General features: G+C 37.7%; 1 protein-coding gene across 2 annotated transcripts in view; it reads right to left on the bottom strand.

Moving 5' to 3' along the window:
• The window catches only part of LOC139131168 (cytoplasmic dynein 2 heavy chain 1-like), a 70,152-nt gene that overhangs the window by 25,613 nt on the left and 29,776 nt on the right, over positions 1-14,763 (bottom strand). For both annotated transcript variants that reach the window (XM_070697136.1, XM_070697137.1), the window contains exons 30-47: positions 14,548-14,729; positions 13,780-13,962; positions 11,679-11,902; positions 10,534-10,640; positions 9,931-10,136; positions 9,265-9,441; positions 8,772-8,859; positions 8,121-8,328; positions 7,271-7,556; positions 6,095-6,354; positions 5,432-5,678; positions 4,662-4,813; positions 4,113-4,257; positions 3,538-3,811; positions 2,734-2,883; positions 1,924-2,156; positions 803-1,025; positions 95-237 (exon numbers count right to left, since the gene is read on the bottom strand). In XM_070697136.1, the coding sequence (XP_070553237.1) occupies positions 95-237; positions 803-1,025; positions 1,924-2,156; positions 2,734-2,883; positions 3,538-3,811; positions 4,113-4,257; positions 4,662-4,813; positions 5,432-5,678; positions 6,095-6,354; positions 7,271-7,556; positions 8,121-8,328; positions 8,772-8,859; positions 9,265-9,441; positions 9,931-10,136; positions 10,534-10,640; positions 11,679-11,902; positions 13,780-13,962; positions 14,548-14,729 (3,488 nt within the window). The remainder of the gene's footprint in view (positions 1-94; positions 238-802; positions 1,026-1,923; positions 2,157-2,733; positions 2,884-3,537; positions 3,812-4,112; positions 4,258-4,661; positions 4,814-5,431; positions 5,679-6,094; positions 6,355-7,270; positions 7,557-8,120; positions 8,329-8,771; positions 8,860-9,264; positions 9,442-9,930; positions 10,137-10,533; positions 10,641-11,678; positions 11,903-13,779; positions 13,963-14,547; positions 14,730-14,763) is intronic.

The raw sequence follows: 14,763 nt of genomic DNA, 5'->3' as shown, positions 1-14,763 counted from the left end.
AGGGCAACATTACTGGAAAATATAGTTTGGGAAGTGTCGTAAAAAATGGACAGAAAGGTGGTCATAGAAAAAATATGAAACAACGTGAGCTTACCCTGAGCATGCTATCTCTGCTCCAGCCTGCCATCCACTGGACTGCACACTTCTTGTAGAAAGATGGGTTGCTTTCACAGTTGACGGTGAACTTGGCATTTGAACTGTCCATGATCAGCACCACATGCAGGTTGGTTAAAACACCTGTTACAGCAGCAGAAACATTGTTATAGAAGGTGAAAAGACAGAGAGGGTAAAGGAGGGTATGGTCCTAACATACACACATACACAGACAGACAGACAGACAGACACAGACAGACAAACAGACACAGACACACTTCAGTGGAAACAAGGGAAGCAGTAGCAGTGGAAGGCAAATAAATCTGTTCAGTATTTGACGGTTCTTGGACAAATGTCACCAGAAATCAAACCACTTGGCACTCTACTTTGCTAGTCATGTACAATTCTCTCTCATACAAACAAACATATCCCCGGTAGATTCACTGGTTTATCAGATCTGTGGAATTGTATATTCACGGATTTATGGGACTTGGTCAATCTTAGACAGGTTGACAACATTTATCACACTTTTCTCTTTGGTGTGACAAATATTCATGTCTATCTGACGGAACAAATTACTGCACACAAAGGCACAAGTACAGAAAAGGACCTCAATCTTCAAATTAGATCAAAAGCAGACCAGCTATGCTGGACAAACAAACCATGACAAAATGCAAAAAAAATATCATTTTTATGGTATCACACTTACGTGATGCAAAGTAGCTAAAGAGAGTTCCTTTGAAGTTGGCTTCTGAAGCAAGGTCCCTGAGTGGCGTCAGGATTGGTTCTAGTTCCTCCGGTGTATAAAGGCCAGGTACCTCACCAGCTGCCAACAGACTATTGATGAGTTCAAGGAATTCCTGGTGTACAAACTGATGGTCTTCTAGCAGGAGTACCACTTGCTCTGCTTCAACTCCGGCAGCTTGCATCGCCTGAACAAAGAGTGGAAAATCAAAAGACTGTTCAGTATCCTTCAGCAGCAGACAGAAATGAGGTACCGTAAGGTTGCTGTAGCTACACCATTCTAAGTGCTATGTGAAATATTACAAGATTTTGATTGGCTGTGATGTTTGACCCTGGGTGCAATTTTTCCCACAAAAATTTTAGTGCAACATTTTACCAATTTTTATAAATTTTTCTGTATTTTCTTTCATAATTTTGGACCCAAACATCACATTTCATTGGCTACAGTTGTTTTTGCAAAATTTTGGCAAAATCTGAAAAAACTTGACCAGGGTATATTTTCTAAAGGTGACAAAAATTGACTTTGGTGCTCAAAGGGTATTAACAGAACTCACAACAAATATCGCATCATCTGTGGATGTGAGGAATGTACTCAGACTGCACAGAAAACTTAGAGAGTTTAGTAAAAGTGTACAGATACTCAACTTTTGTGCAATAACTGCAGCACATTATCAACAACCCATATTCAGTGCCAGTTTTGCAAGACATTCTAATGCACGGAAAATAGAGTCAATTCACACGACATGACTACATAAACAATTGCATGACACATTTTGCACACATGGAAAGAGTTATCCTGAGCAAGAGTATTGCAACAATGTTTAAAATGTTACCAATTCTAGATTGTGCAGCGAAAAAAAAGCGATAATGTCTTGATGTATGAAAGGGAACAGTTACTTTTTGCTATTGTGACATCTTTCATTAATACTTTGGCCATATTTTCAATGTGGTTTGTCATGTGAATCTCTCTCTTTTAATGAAGGACTTGGCATTGTAATAGCTTAACAAATTCACAGCTTTACCACCCAGTACCCTGGTATGCTTCAAAATTTCCCCAACTATAATATATCAGTCATTTAAACTTACACTTTTCAAGTCCAGCTTGAACTGTTTCAGTCCGTACGACCGGCCAATCTTCGGTGTGATCAACTGCATGTGATGCATGTGTGATATGACGGTGACGGCTGTACGTCTGCCAACTCCACTTCTACCTGCCATCAGTAGGGATCCACCGGGCTGGGTCAGAACTCTGTCCACTCGGGCCATGAATTCTAACGTCTCACGGAACAGCAGAATGTCCAACTCCTTGTTTTCACGCCCTGGTAATTTATCAGTGTATAAGCAGGGGTAAGCAAACCACTGAGTGGCTTGAATGAAATGAAATCTTTGGCTGTAAAATTAAGACCTGCAGCAATTTTCATTTGTCTTATTTTAAGCTGATATGCCGGCTGTACTGTAGATTTTTTGCATTACAACAGAGACGAGCAATTTAAGACCAAATGTTAAAGTGGAAAAACAGAAAATGAAAAATGACTTAGATTTTACTGAAAATCGTGCAGTTCTCCTGTGATACTGTTTCTAATGATAACACTGTATGAATATCCAATTACAAAGTGACAAATGTTGGGTCTGAACCCTTGCTGAGCTGATGAAGGGTCAAAATTAAATCATTTACACAGATAACTGTATTTTGGGCTTGAATGACATATCTGCATGTAATGACTTCGACAGTTGACACCCTATAATTTTTCTTTTGCTTTACAGAGTTGGTTCCCCGATCTACTCAACTCCAAAGCAAGGTAGAGATCTTTGCATCAAACTCCTTATAATGTTGGTCAACACAATCATCGTTCATTTCAACTCATGTAAGCTATGAGTCCCAATCCCACTACTCACCGTACGTGACAATGCCTTTGTTGATGACATCTCTGAGATCATCTTTGTTCAGTCTACCCAGTGGTTTGCCGGTTGGAGGTAAAGGAGCGCCGGGGGCACTCACAGTCCCTCCGGCTTCAGCCCTGGCTCCCCATGTCACATAGTATGCACCTGGTGAAGTGACATTTGAAAGGTGTTGGGGTAATATATTAAATCAAAAAAATTATTTTTGGAGGACTTTTTTCCTTTTCTTTTATTAAAACACAGAAACAGTTTGCATTGACTTATCTGGACAAAAGTCAAGGAGAAAACTGACAAATCTGACAAATCACATTTAGGGATATAATGTGTTCAAAAAATGTTGAATTTTCTTGGTTATTATATATTTCCTCGTCTATTTTGCATCTTAAGGTAGACTTATATTTTAAAAGTGCATATTACAAGCACTGTAAGAACTGAAGTGAAACTTGTTCAGTGGGGCATCATCTGGACACTGCCAGACACTAATTACACTGAAGGCTGTTGCATTCACATTACTTGTACGATCATTTGGCTGACCAGTTTAGCATGGCTGTCTTTTTATCATTATATAGTAACATATTATGTCAAGATGGTGTAGTTGTACGAAAATGTTGAAGAACATGCAAAAATTCAGATTTCAAAGTCAAATGAGCTACGACAAAGTAAATACACCAACTTGAATCATGTTTCTTATTGTCTTATTTTGTTCACAAAGTCTTTTAAAAACTTTTGGATATCACTAAATAATACTAATATTTATTATTTTAAAAAATATAATGAAAAGTTAACAAAGTTGTTGTCTACCTTCTGATCTATCAACGATGTGACTTGCATTCCAATCAGACTGGAGAACACTACTCAATATATTTCCAAATTTGGATACTCCGTCCTCTCCCACCAGCCTATCACGGAACAGCCTCCTGCCCTCGTAGGCCCAGACTTCCAGGACATGGTCACTGCTGCTCTCTGAGGATGATGCATTCAGATCGTATCTGAGCAGTCCCAGCACCCAGTTGGTCAAGTCACGCGGTGTGAAGAGATAGTGGCTGTACTCATCCACTGAGAAACGGGCTCTTGTCTGTCAAAAAACAACATTTATATGTTTGACGTATACCTTGATTAAAGTGACAGAAATGCAGGTATTTTCAACATCATGCTGCGGCAATGTTGGCTCAAAATTCATGTCATTTGTGATGCATCAGAAAGTCACCTGATTCTGTTTGTGTTTGACGCAGCCCAAATGACATACATGCTGATATTACAGGGACAAGCGATAATGGGTAAAACCTCTAAATACTTGACGAGACATCAATCCCTCTGTTACGATTGATATTCAGCTGTCATGAAATCTACAATAGTTTTCTATGCTCATTTCTCACCTGTTCATAGACTTGCACCATAGAACCTGCCAGGTGATGTACTTTAGCAGAGGACGCCCACACTGGATGGGATTGCAGACTTTTGTGTAACACCGGTGCTAGGTAGGCTCCGTAGATTGACTGCAGCTGGTCTCTCTCTGTGTATCTGTGAGATGTGAACAGAGATTTAGCATACGGCTCAGGTGAAGAGCAAGTAATGACTAAACTTCAATCCTATCATGAGGAGTGTCAAACATCGGCCAGCAGGTTTTTAGTTTAGGTAGTATGCACCTTAAAAGTCAAAGACTTAAAACTTTTGCCCAAACTTTCCTATGAAACTTTCAACCTTTTGGGAGACAGCTTTGGACCAACCAGCGGCCATGACTTACACCTTCTTTTGATCAAAAGAATAAGCTGATTTAGTTTATACCTACACCACAGAGTTCCGCAGTATTTGGTGAATTTTGTTCAAATTTTGCGTCAGTTCTCTTCTTTATACATGATTTCAAAGTGGGGAACTTGTCACATCTGCAGAAAGCGCTGACAGGGTTAAAAAAGGAGAATGCTTACCCAATACCACAAATGCGCACGATTGATGTGAATCGACTTGTCAACTGATGTCTTCCAATTGTATTGCCTGCATTCATACTAGCAACAATCTGTACTCCTTCCAATCCAACCCATTCCAAGTTACTGTCGTAGAAACCTTTGTACGTCAGAACCTGAAGTAACAAAAGCGGCATAGAGTGATTATGTGTTCCAGAGAGGGTACCTTTATAAAATCACTACTGCTTACTGTGTTTGTTTGATAGAACCATTTTTATTGCTAACTGAACCTTGAGTGACTGTGATATTTCATGGGGCGTTTTCAGCTAGACAGTAATTTCCGCCAAATCTTCTGTGATGAGGACACAAAAGTATTGTATTTTCACTTTTGAAAATTGTTTTTGTGGTTTTGTATATATTTGTTGTAATGTCGAGGGCCCTGGGGGAGATAAACTCTCTCTAGAGTTTACCAGGTTATCCTCATTAAATAAAGCCAAATAGAAATAACATAAAATAAAATAAAGTAGTTTACTCAATAGCCAAAACACTTATCTTATACATGTAATGTAAATTGTACACTCCAAAGTTCATGAATGTGCACCAATAATAAAGAGTCTGTATTATTTCATATGCACACCTGATCAGTGCTCATGGATACATTTTGCATAAATTATTATTTCGTACTCCAAGTAAATCCAGTGTGGCTCACTTGTTTCACATAGTTGACATACAGATGTATACACTAAATATCGAAATCATTCAGAATATAATTTTGGCTCCTATCACTGCCTTACCTGTTGTAGGAATGCAATCAACTGACTTGTCCCCCACTTGTCTGGTTTTGGTAAATTGATGTCTTTCAGGTAGAGCACTAGTCTCTCACAGTCCTTGGGTCTGTACACTCTTCCTGTGTTGGTACTGATCACCATGCAAGACTGGGCCAGTTTCTGTAGTATGTGAGATGGTGAGGTCTGGGCACTGCAGTGGATTGTGGCAATCTGTGTGGATCGTAGCTGCTCAAAGCAATGCTTTAGAATCATCCTGCCAACAAAAAATGATAATTGTTATTACGCTTCAATGGCATATGGCATAGTGATCAAATCACCTGAATATAATACCGTAATGATATTGTTTTGGTGACTAACATGTAATTGTACATATATATATACGTGTGTGTGTGTGTATGTGTGTATGTAATATAGCATTGTGTAATGTGTAATATGTGTCCCATAGAGTTAACACATAGATTGCTACAATTTTGAATTTCAAATATCGGTAAATTTACAATAATTTGTTTCTCTGGTACCAAACTTTGCACTGTGACCCCTGATTTTTATTCTTTATTTTGAAAGAGAATGACTAAAACTTTCCTAGAGGAAAGTTTGAGAAAAAAGTAAGTCTTTCACTTTTAAGGCGCATACAACTTTAACAAATTCAAAGAATTTGACAATCCTCACCCCTTTCCACAGCCATCAGGTCCAACCAGTATGAATGGCTGCTTATGTTCTGCCTGTAACCATGGCTTCAGGTAGTCCAGACATCGCTGTACATCCGTAGTCCTGATCACTGGTAGTGATCCGTTGTTCATGAAGTCATCTGCTGTCAGATTATCTGCTATCTCCAACTGATAGGACATCAGACGCCCTGAGCTTTCATCAAAGTAGGTGTCAAGGGGATGTCTTTGGTCTGGTGGCATTTCATGTGACCAATGGAAAACCTGTAAAGTTTAAACAGATCAACTTTCAATGAAAGTCTTTCAGATAAAAATATCATATTCTCGCCAACAAGTGATTATCATACTTTACAATCTTATCATTACACTTGAAAAACTACTTATTGTAACACACTGTAGAATCTTATCATTACACCCAAAACATTACTTAAAGGGAAAAGTCGGCCATTTTTCATGAATTTTGTTTGATATGAGATACTACTTATATTGTTTGACATGTTGAAAGATACTGAATGAATGGGTGAGCATGAATATATTCAACCCAGGTTTTAGACACAATACATGAAACCATCGCAAAAATGAATTAATGGTCATGACCATTAATTCATTTTCGCCATGGTTTCATTGAATTTGTCTAAAACTGGGGTCAAATATATTCATGGTCACCCATTTAATCAGTGTCTTTCAACATATCAAACAATATTAAGTAATATCTTGCACTACTCAAAGTTCATGAAAAGTGCCTGACTTTGTCCCTTTAAGACACTGAAGTTTCATATCATTGCAACTGAAAGACTACTTAACATACAGTAGAATCTTATCATTAAACCTGAAAGAGTGCTATACTTACACACTTGATTTTAAACCATTCTAAATTTGCCATTATAATTAATGGATATAAATGACAGAAATCACTCAAAATACAACGTTGCCTTAGACATGATATATAATCAATATTAGATGAATGTAAAATGTGTCTATGAAATAATTCACTGTAAATGCAGTCTCTTCATTGGCTTCAAGATCATGCGCTATATATAATGACAATAACATAAAATATTATCTTTTTAATACATACAAAATTGATTTCTGTATTGGTATTCTGAGAATGCAAGGCAACTTCTTACTTTCAAGAGTAATCACTGTATATGATGTATTTGATTTCTTTGACTGTCCCTACCTCTTTGGCGAAGGCCTCCCTGCTGTTCTCATTCAGGTTGCCACCCAGTCCTCTGATCAGTGCCACCACAAACTGTGCCTTGTTGGAACATCCATGGAGGTGAGACAGTCCGTTCATGACCACGCCAACCAGGCTGGTATCCACCATCATGTCGTTCTGTTTCATCACCCACTCCAAGCCTTTGTAGAAATAGTCCTCAATCCAGCCAGACAGTCTGTTCTGGGACTCCTCGGGTTGTTTTGTCAGCCATGATGTCACCAAGGCTTTCACATCTGTGTCTTCATCACTGATAATGAAACCAACAGTGTTATGAAGACACCGTATGTCAACCAGAAAGAAGTTTACATCATTCCAAAAAAAAAACTATGATAAAAAAGTGGCCAACAGTTTTGTGGGGGAGACAGCAGGTTTTTTCCTGTCCTTATTTCTTAATATGTCCGTTTATATTTGATGCATCCAGATGAATTTCATAACTTTATGTCACATCAAGAGAGAGCTTTGAGTTGGACTTATTTTATTTATTTTTCACACTTGAAGAAAGGCAAGAATCACTAGGGTTAAACTTTCAACTCAACGCAATACATTTTCATAGCTCATGTTTTTTTTATATGCGATTCTCTGTGTTTTTATACAACCCTCTCTTGTTGTTATTGTTGATTTGCATGAGTATTACATGTAAAGGTCACGGCTTTGAGATTTGTGCATGAGTATTTAAGGTCACAGCTTTGAAATTATCTTCAGAAACTGATCTAGTGCGAAGGGCCTGACATAAATACAACAGATAGAACAGGGACCTGTTCTAGCAAATGTTGCAAAAGCCTAGATTAAATTTTTTGAAATCTTGACCTACCTGAGGAATATCATACCCATTCTAGATATGGTGGCCGGTGAAGCACAGCTCAGATCATGGGTTTCAAAGACAAAGTTGACGTTGGGACCAAACTGGATACGCTCACCAGAGGGCATGGTGAGTAATCTGTTATCATCCAATACAGAGTTGAGAGATTCAATCCATTCTGGATCTATGTCACCATCACAGATTATCCAGGATTGGATTTCTGTTATCAGAGAATAAAAAATAAGAAGTTAGAGTGATTTTGTCATTGTGAATTCATACATATTCACATACTGTGTTTACATACGGATATCTTATGCATATGTATTCATTTATAAAAGCGTATTAATAAACGCTGATTTAGTATGCAGATTGAATGATGATGATTGATTTAGAGGCAGAATATTCATTGGCCGAGAACTGTACTACATACTTGTGGAATGTAAGATGCTCAATGAAGTCCTCGTAGGGCACTGTTAATGGCCCTGAGTGAAAATAAATGAATATTTAGACACTGAAAATAAGTGTGACCAAATCTGTATGCAAGAGACTACCTCAGTACTACCGGTATATCTCCATTTGAAGATATCTACTTCTTATCGGTCTAAAATGAAGCAGATGCGCCTGCATTTCAATGTACAATATGACATTAATATGAAAATTTACCTTGTGGTTCTCTGACAACCTGTCTAGCACTGTTTGTTAGCACACCATCAGACCACTCTCTGGTGTCCATGTCTATCTGACCAAGCAGCTGTGAATTTCACAAGAATACAGGACAAATACTTAGGTTAAACGGTTCCTCTGACGGCATGCCTTTTATCTTCTGAAACTCACAGTTAAATATTGTAGTAACAGTTGGTTCCATGGAAAATTACTAATACTGTACAAGAACTACCTGGCAGTCATTTATTTTTTTCACAAATTTTACAGAGAATTGAAACACGATGATTCCCAGGATGATTCAAAGCAGAAGTGTGAGTTCATTCAAGGAAACAAATTTGCCCAGAGTAATCAGTCACTTGGTCAAAATTGAAACTAAAAGATAGATAATTAGGTTCGAAAGAATAGGTCAGTAAAATTAAAACTTACTAGCATGATTCTTACAGTTCTAGATTTAGAAATATTTTTCTGGAAGAAACCAAGTTTGCATACATACCTGCGTTCTAGGCATTGCCTTGGGGTTCATAGTATACTGCTTCACGACTTGTCCCACTTTACCCAGAGCTACTCTCAGTATCTGCCACAGGGTTGATTTACCAGATCCACTGGGACCAACGATGACCACCCCCATACGCTGTCTCAGCTGCTCATACAACTCAAGGGCTTTCTTGATCTGTCAAAGTAAAAGGAAGTTTAGTGTTGCGAGTCATGAAAGCAAACAATCTTTGAAAAAATTTTTCGCTGTATGCATAACTGTTGGAAGACAGGATTAGTGCATAAATTAATCTCATTAATTTACTTATTAATTTATCTATTTTTTTATTTATTTATTTATTCATTTATTTACTTATTCATTTATTTGCAGTAGCAGCAGACACCTGCAAATAGAATAATAACTGAAAAACATAAAAAACATAACTTATGGAACAATTCAAACTACTAGATTGATCAAAGCAGCTCTCAGATGAAGCAGATAAAAGCAGATTTATGTGTAGAACTTTATGTAACTCTAGAAACAGGTGAATAGAAAACATTTCCATAGGCATGTGAACTGTAGAGAAAATTGATGTATGTAGTAAATATGAAGATCAATGTATTATAACATCAGAAATGTTGGGCTAAGAAAATTGTTTGAAATTGACTATCAGGTGACCAAACCTACCTGGGGTTCAGCCACAACCAGGTGCTGTTCTTTGCACACCTCTCTCAAAGCAACGGCTAGGGTTTCATACTCTATGTCTTTCAGTTCCACACCAGGGAAGACGTCGCTCACCAAGGCATCGAATCGCTTACCATCAGAGAATGTCAGTTTGGACAGGGTGTTGACACGCATTGCTTGAACAACCAATTTACTCTCATCGATCTTGTCTGGAACAACCAATCACAAAAATAATGTTGCAATAATAGTTATTTGCCTATACTTAACACAATACATACAAATCTAAAGTTATACAGTACGTTGTATATCATTATCAACCGACAGTTACATGTAAGTATAGAATTAACATGTCATTATCTCCACCATGGGCAAATTCTCTTAACAGTTAAGATATCATATTTAGTACATGGTCGGCATATTCATTCATTATTTGATGTTCCTCTGACCAGGATCAACACAGTGTGGTTTTGCCATATAATTTGCTAGTCATGCACCTTTGTTATCTTACACAAACCTCTGGATTTACCTACAACGATAACTCATACAAAGGTGACCTTTGACATCCAACGTGGCTACCCAGATCAACGTTTGAATTTCATTTCTCACCTTTTGAATTTTTCTTGGCCATTTGCAAGAGATTTCCAGATCCCCTCAATACAGTCTTCAGAGCACGCAGACCCCAGTCATAATGTTGCTGTGGCGTTAGCAATTCTCTATATCAAAGAAATTCTCAAAAATTGTCAATACTGACCAAAATCTTCTCCACAGTTACATGTAGTTACCATTTAGGATTTATTTGATCTCACACAACTGAAACGATTGCTGTATAGAGCACAGTAAAACCAATCCAGAATGATCTGTGTTTTGTTCTTTTACACAGCTATAAAATTTCAACCAGTACCAAAGTGTATGGATTTGGTTTACAATATAACGACTACAGCGCCTCTTCTCTATGCTTAACCCTTCAATTGTAATGGTTTGGTCCATTACTTTTGTTTTCTGGGCCTCCATAAAGAGAAATGGGGACGAATGTGTTGATCTTCTTAGTTAGTTTTGGCACATTCTGGACATGTTTTACTGCATTCTGTTTATTGATTGCAATAAACAAGGAACAAAGGTATGCCCAAAGTCAAAGAAGGAAAATGAAATCAAGACTTAAGAGGGCACCCTTGGTAGCCCCTCTGAAGTAACTACAGAGATGAAAGACACACAGACAAAAATTGACAACAATGAATATCACTTGTTACTGTTACCACTTTAGAGACCTATACACACAGTATATGACCTTTAACCCCAGGTAGCAATTTCCAAACATCTCTAAAGCAAGAACAACACACGCATTAATGAGTTACACCACACACAAGACACATGAAATAGCAATCCTCCATGTACAAATTCAACTTGAGAAAATGAAAAATTGCAAAACTGATGGTGTTTCTAATGAGTACACGAAACATGCAGACAGGAAATACTTGTCGTATTTGTGCATTATGTCAATAAAAACATACAAACAAAAATAATACATGATACTAACAAAATGAAATTACGACTATTCAGTATTGTGGATGATTATAAAATGTGCACACATGCTTGTTAAAATTTTGAGATTTACTCATCTGTTGTGTAACTAGAACAAAAAAAATTCAAACTGAACTTTTCTTAAGTTAGAAAAACTTGTACATGAAGGATTTCTCTTTCTCTGGTCTCTGGTTAGGTTTTTCTTTTTCCACAGAGAGCTGTGTTGGACTCACTTTGAAAGGTTAAATATTGCCACCAATTTGCGGCCCAAACTTTTGCCATCTTTGAAACCCTCTGAGAACAAGATCACCTCTGCGATCTGTTCGTTGTCCGGTCTTGACATGGCTACAGGCCGGAACAACTGCTTCAAGTTGTCCGGCAGCTTCTGACGACCTCCATAACCTTTGCCCGCCGGGTTCATGGTGATGAAAATGCCGGAGTTGGGGTCAAGGTCAACCTGTGGAAAGAAATGTCATGTTATTATCATCAAAGTATAATGTGTTGTGAACATAGTATGGTTGACCCTTACATGTAAGACCTCCTAAGGGAGCCGTCATTATTTATGGCCTGGGGGGGGGTTTGGAGGAATCTGAGGGGGGTCACTTAAAAAATCGAAACCTACGAGGGGGGTTGCTCAAAAGTGGAGAACAAGAAGGGGGGGGGGGCTACTCAATTTTGTTGATATGTACTGAAGCATTTAGTGAAGTTATGAATTAATAGAACAATAATAATAAAGAACAGCGATATGTATGCTTGCGATATGTATGTTCATACCCGGTATATGCACACACACACACATATTATATATATATATATATATATATATATATATATATATATATATATATATATATATATATATATATATATATATATATATATATATATATATATACACACACATATATATATATATATATATATATATATATATATATCATAATACAGGTTGTTTAAAGTAGAAACTAAAATCTCATTACACTGTGTTTCACGTTATTGTGATCTTCAGATGAGAATGATCAGCTATTTGACGTGGCAAGCCTTATGTTAGAGGCTAGTACTGAGTACATTTTTCAGTATTTCCTGATTAAAGATTGATATACTTGCCTGATCATTCATGAGAAACGTCTGCTTTCTATATTCTACATTGTATAGGTTACCGATAGGGGAAAATGTGTAAAGCATGCTAATTCTGATTCTATAAAGTTTAAAACCAGTGGAATGCCTTGACAACAAACCCTTTTATTGCAGGAAAATAATAATAAATAATAAATGTGAATAAATGTATGTCTGTCGCTATTTTTTGGTCAAAAAATGTAATTTTCATTGAAACTGTCTCAGATTTCTGTTCCTTTGAGTTTTTTATACGAAAAAAATCTGAAAATGGTACTCCCAAAGTGCCACCAAATAACGCCATTTTAATCTCTATTTTTCAAAAGCTCCAACAGCAGGAGGGGGGACACCCCCCTCCTGACCGCCCCCCGCAACTGCTTGCGCGGTTGCTTGTGGTGCTTTTGCACCACATCTTCGCATTCTTGTAAAAAATCCTATGGAGAACACTGCATGTCATCAGAGCACTGGATACAGACCTGTACATCAGCCCCTGTCACAGCAATGGAACCTCTTTCCAACACAGACCTGTACCACAGGGTTTAATCAGGGTCTGTACAGGGCCTGTTGCAGCAGCAATCCATTTTACTGTATAGATATTTAACTTTCCCAAATTTTTTTTTCCTTATTTTTTTTTTTTTTTGGGGGGGGGGGGGGGGTGTCATTCAAAATTTCTGTAGGGTTACCAAAACACATCATGGTTGGCAGGGGGGTTTACTCAAAATTTTGGAGTTTCTAAAGTAATTCCTCCGACACTCCCCCCAGGCCGTAAATAATGACGGCTCCCTAAACTTGGTTCATTCACATTGATTCTATGGTGTGGTTCGACCTGCATACTAAAATTTGGGGGTGGGGGAACGAAGGATCAAGTGTAGAAGTGTATGCATTTGAGCATTTTATTCAGATAGTCTGGGAAGTACTACATTTATGTGTAGTAGTATGCCAGTACATCTCTGAAGATATGTCATATATGTTTGCTTGAATACGCAAATTTAGTGATGCATGCACATACATGTACACCAAAGATAATGACACACCAATGGACACAGATTAACGCATGCACATACAGGAAGACACAAAGACATGTCTTTTAACATCGGTATTTTTCACATATTTGACTGGGTATCTCAATTGAAGCGGTAACAGAGAATATAATGCTTTCTATATCTTTGTTACATCTATTTTTTAAAATTCAACCTTTCCTGATCAATAATTGCTATCTACCTGTCTCTCCAGGAGCTCAATATGATCTTTTTTGTTTTTGATGGCGTCTTGGATCAGCTGGATCTGCATGGAGACTGCAGACAGCACAGCTTCTTCAAGTCTGTTGAACTCATCAAAACATCCCCAGGCACCACACTTGACTAGACCGATGAAGATTCGACCCATGGATTTCACATCAATACCCTGACAGGACAAACACAAGGAAATTATCAGTCTCAGAATTGACGGCTACCCCTTTTAGCAACTTTACCTTGGTCTATTCCTATTCATTGAGACAGTATGCAGGATCTTGTAACAAGATAAGAGGTATCAAAGGTTATTTAGTTAGCAATTCTTACCGATGGAGACTTTCCACTTGAATGATTTCAAAGACTAATTTAAATTTACAGAAATCATTCTTAAGGAAAATGGTTGGATAAATATTAGGAACTTTTTTACAAAACTGTCGTAAAATTACACATGCGATATCATTATGTGAATTCAGACATTTTTTCACAGTATTTAAAATTTTACTGCAATTATATCACTACCCATGAGGGATTGCACTCTTGAAAGCAGCATGGAAGTAAATGCGATGAAAATTGTGAGACGAATAATTATGACTTGTGTATTGATATGAGAGACAGGATTCCGGGTGAAAAAGCGAGCGTTCCTCTCAAAAATTAAGAGTTCAAGGAAACATATGGAGATAAATTGCTGACCTGTCTAGGTGAAATACTGTGAGATTATTAGTATACTCAAAAAGACAGAGAACATTGTATGACTCACCTCATCACAGTTGAATACAAGGACCTGTCTGCCGAAGAGTCCACCCAAAGCCTTCACAGACTCGGTTTTCCCAGTTCCAGCTGGTCCATAGGGGTTGCCACCCAATCCCATGTGCATTCCTTGAGTCAGGGTCAGGTAACATTTGTCTGTCAGTGGAGTATGTACTAGCTTAGCAGCATTACCTGTTCATATGGAAATTCAAATGTTTTGATTAAA

The sequence above is a fragment of the Ptychodera flava genome, chromosome 4, assembly GCF_041260155.1.
Source record: "Ptychodera flava strain L36383 chromosome 4, AS_Pfla_20210202, whole genome shotgun sequence".
Classification (NCBI taxonomy): Eukaryota; Metazoa; Hemichordata; class Enteropneusta; family Ptychoderidae; genus Ptychodera; species Ptychodera flava.
The sequence above is the reverse complement of the archived record's forward strand: the minus strand, read 5'-3'. Positions and strand labels throughout refer to the sequence as shown.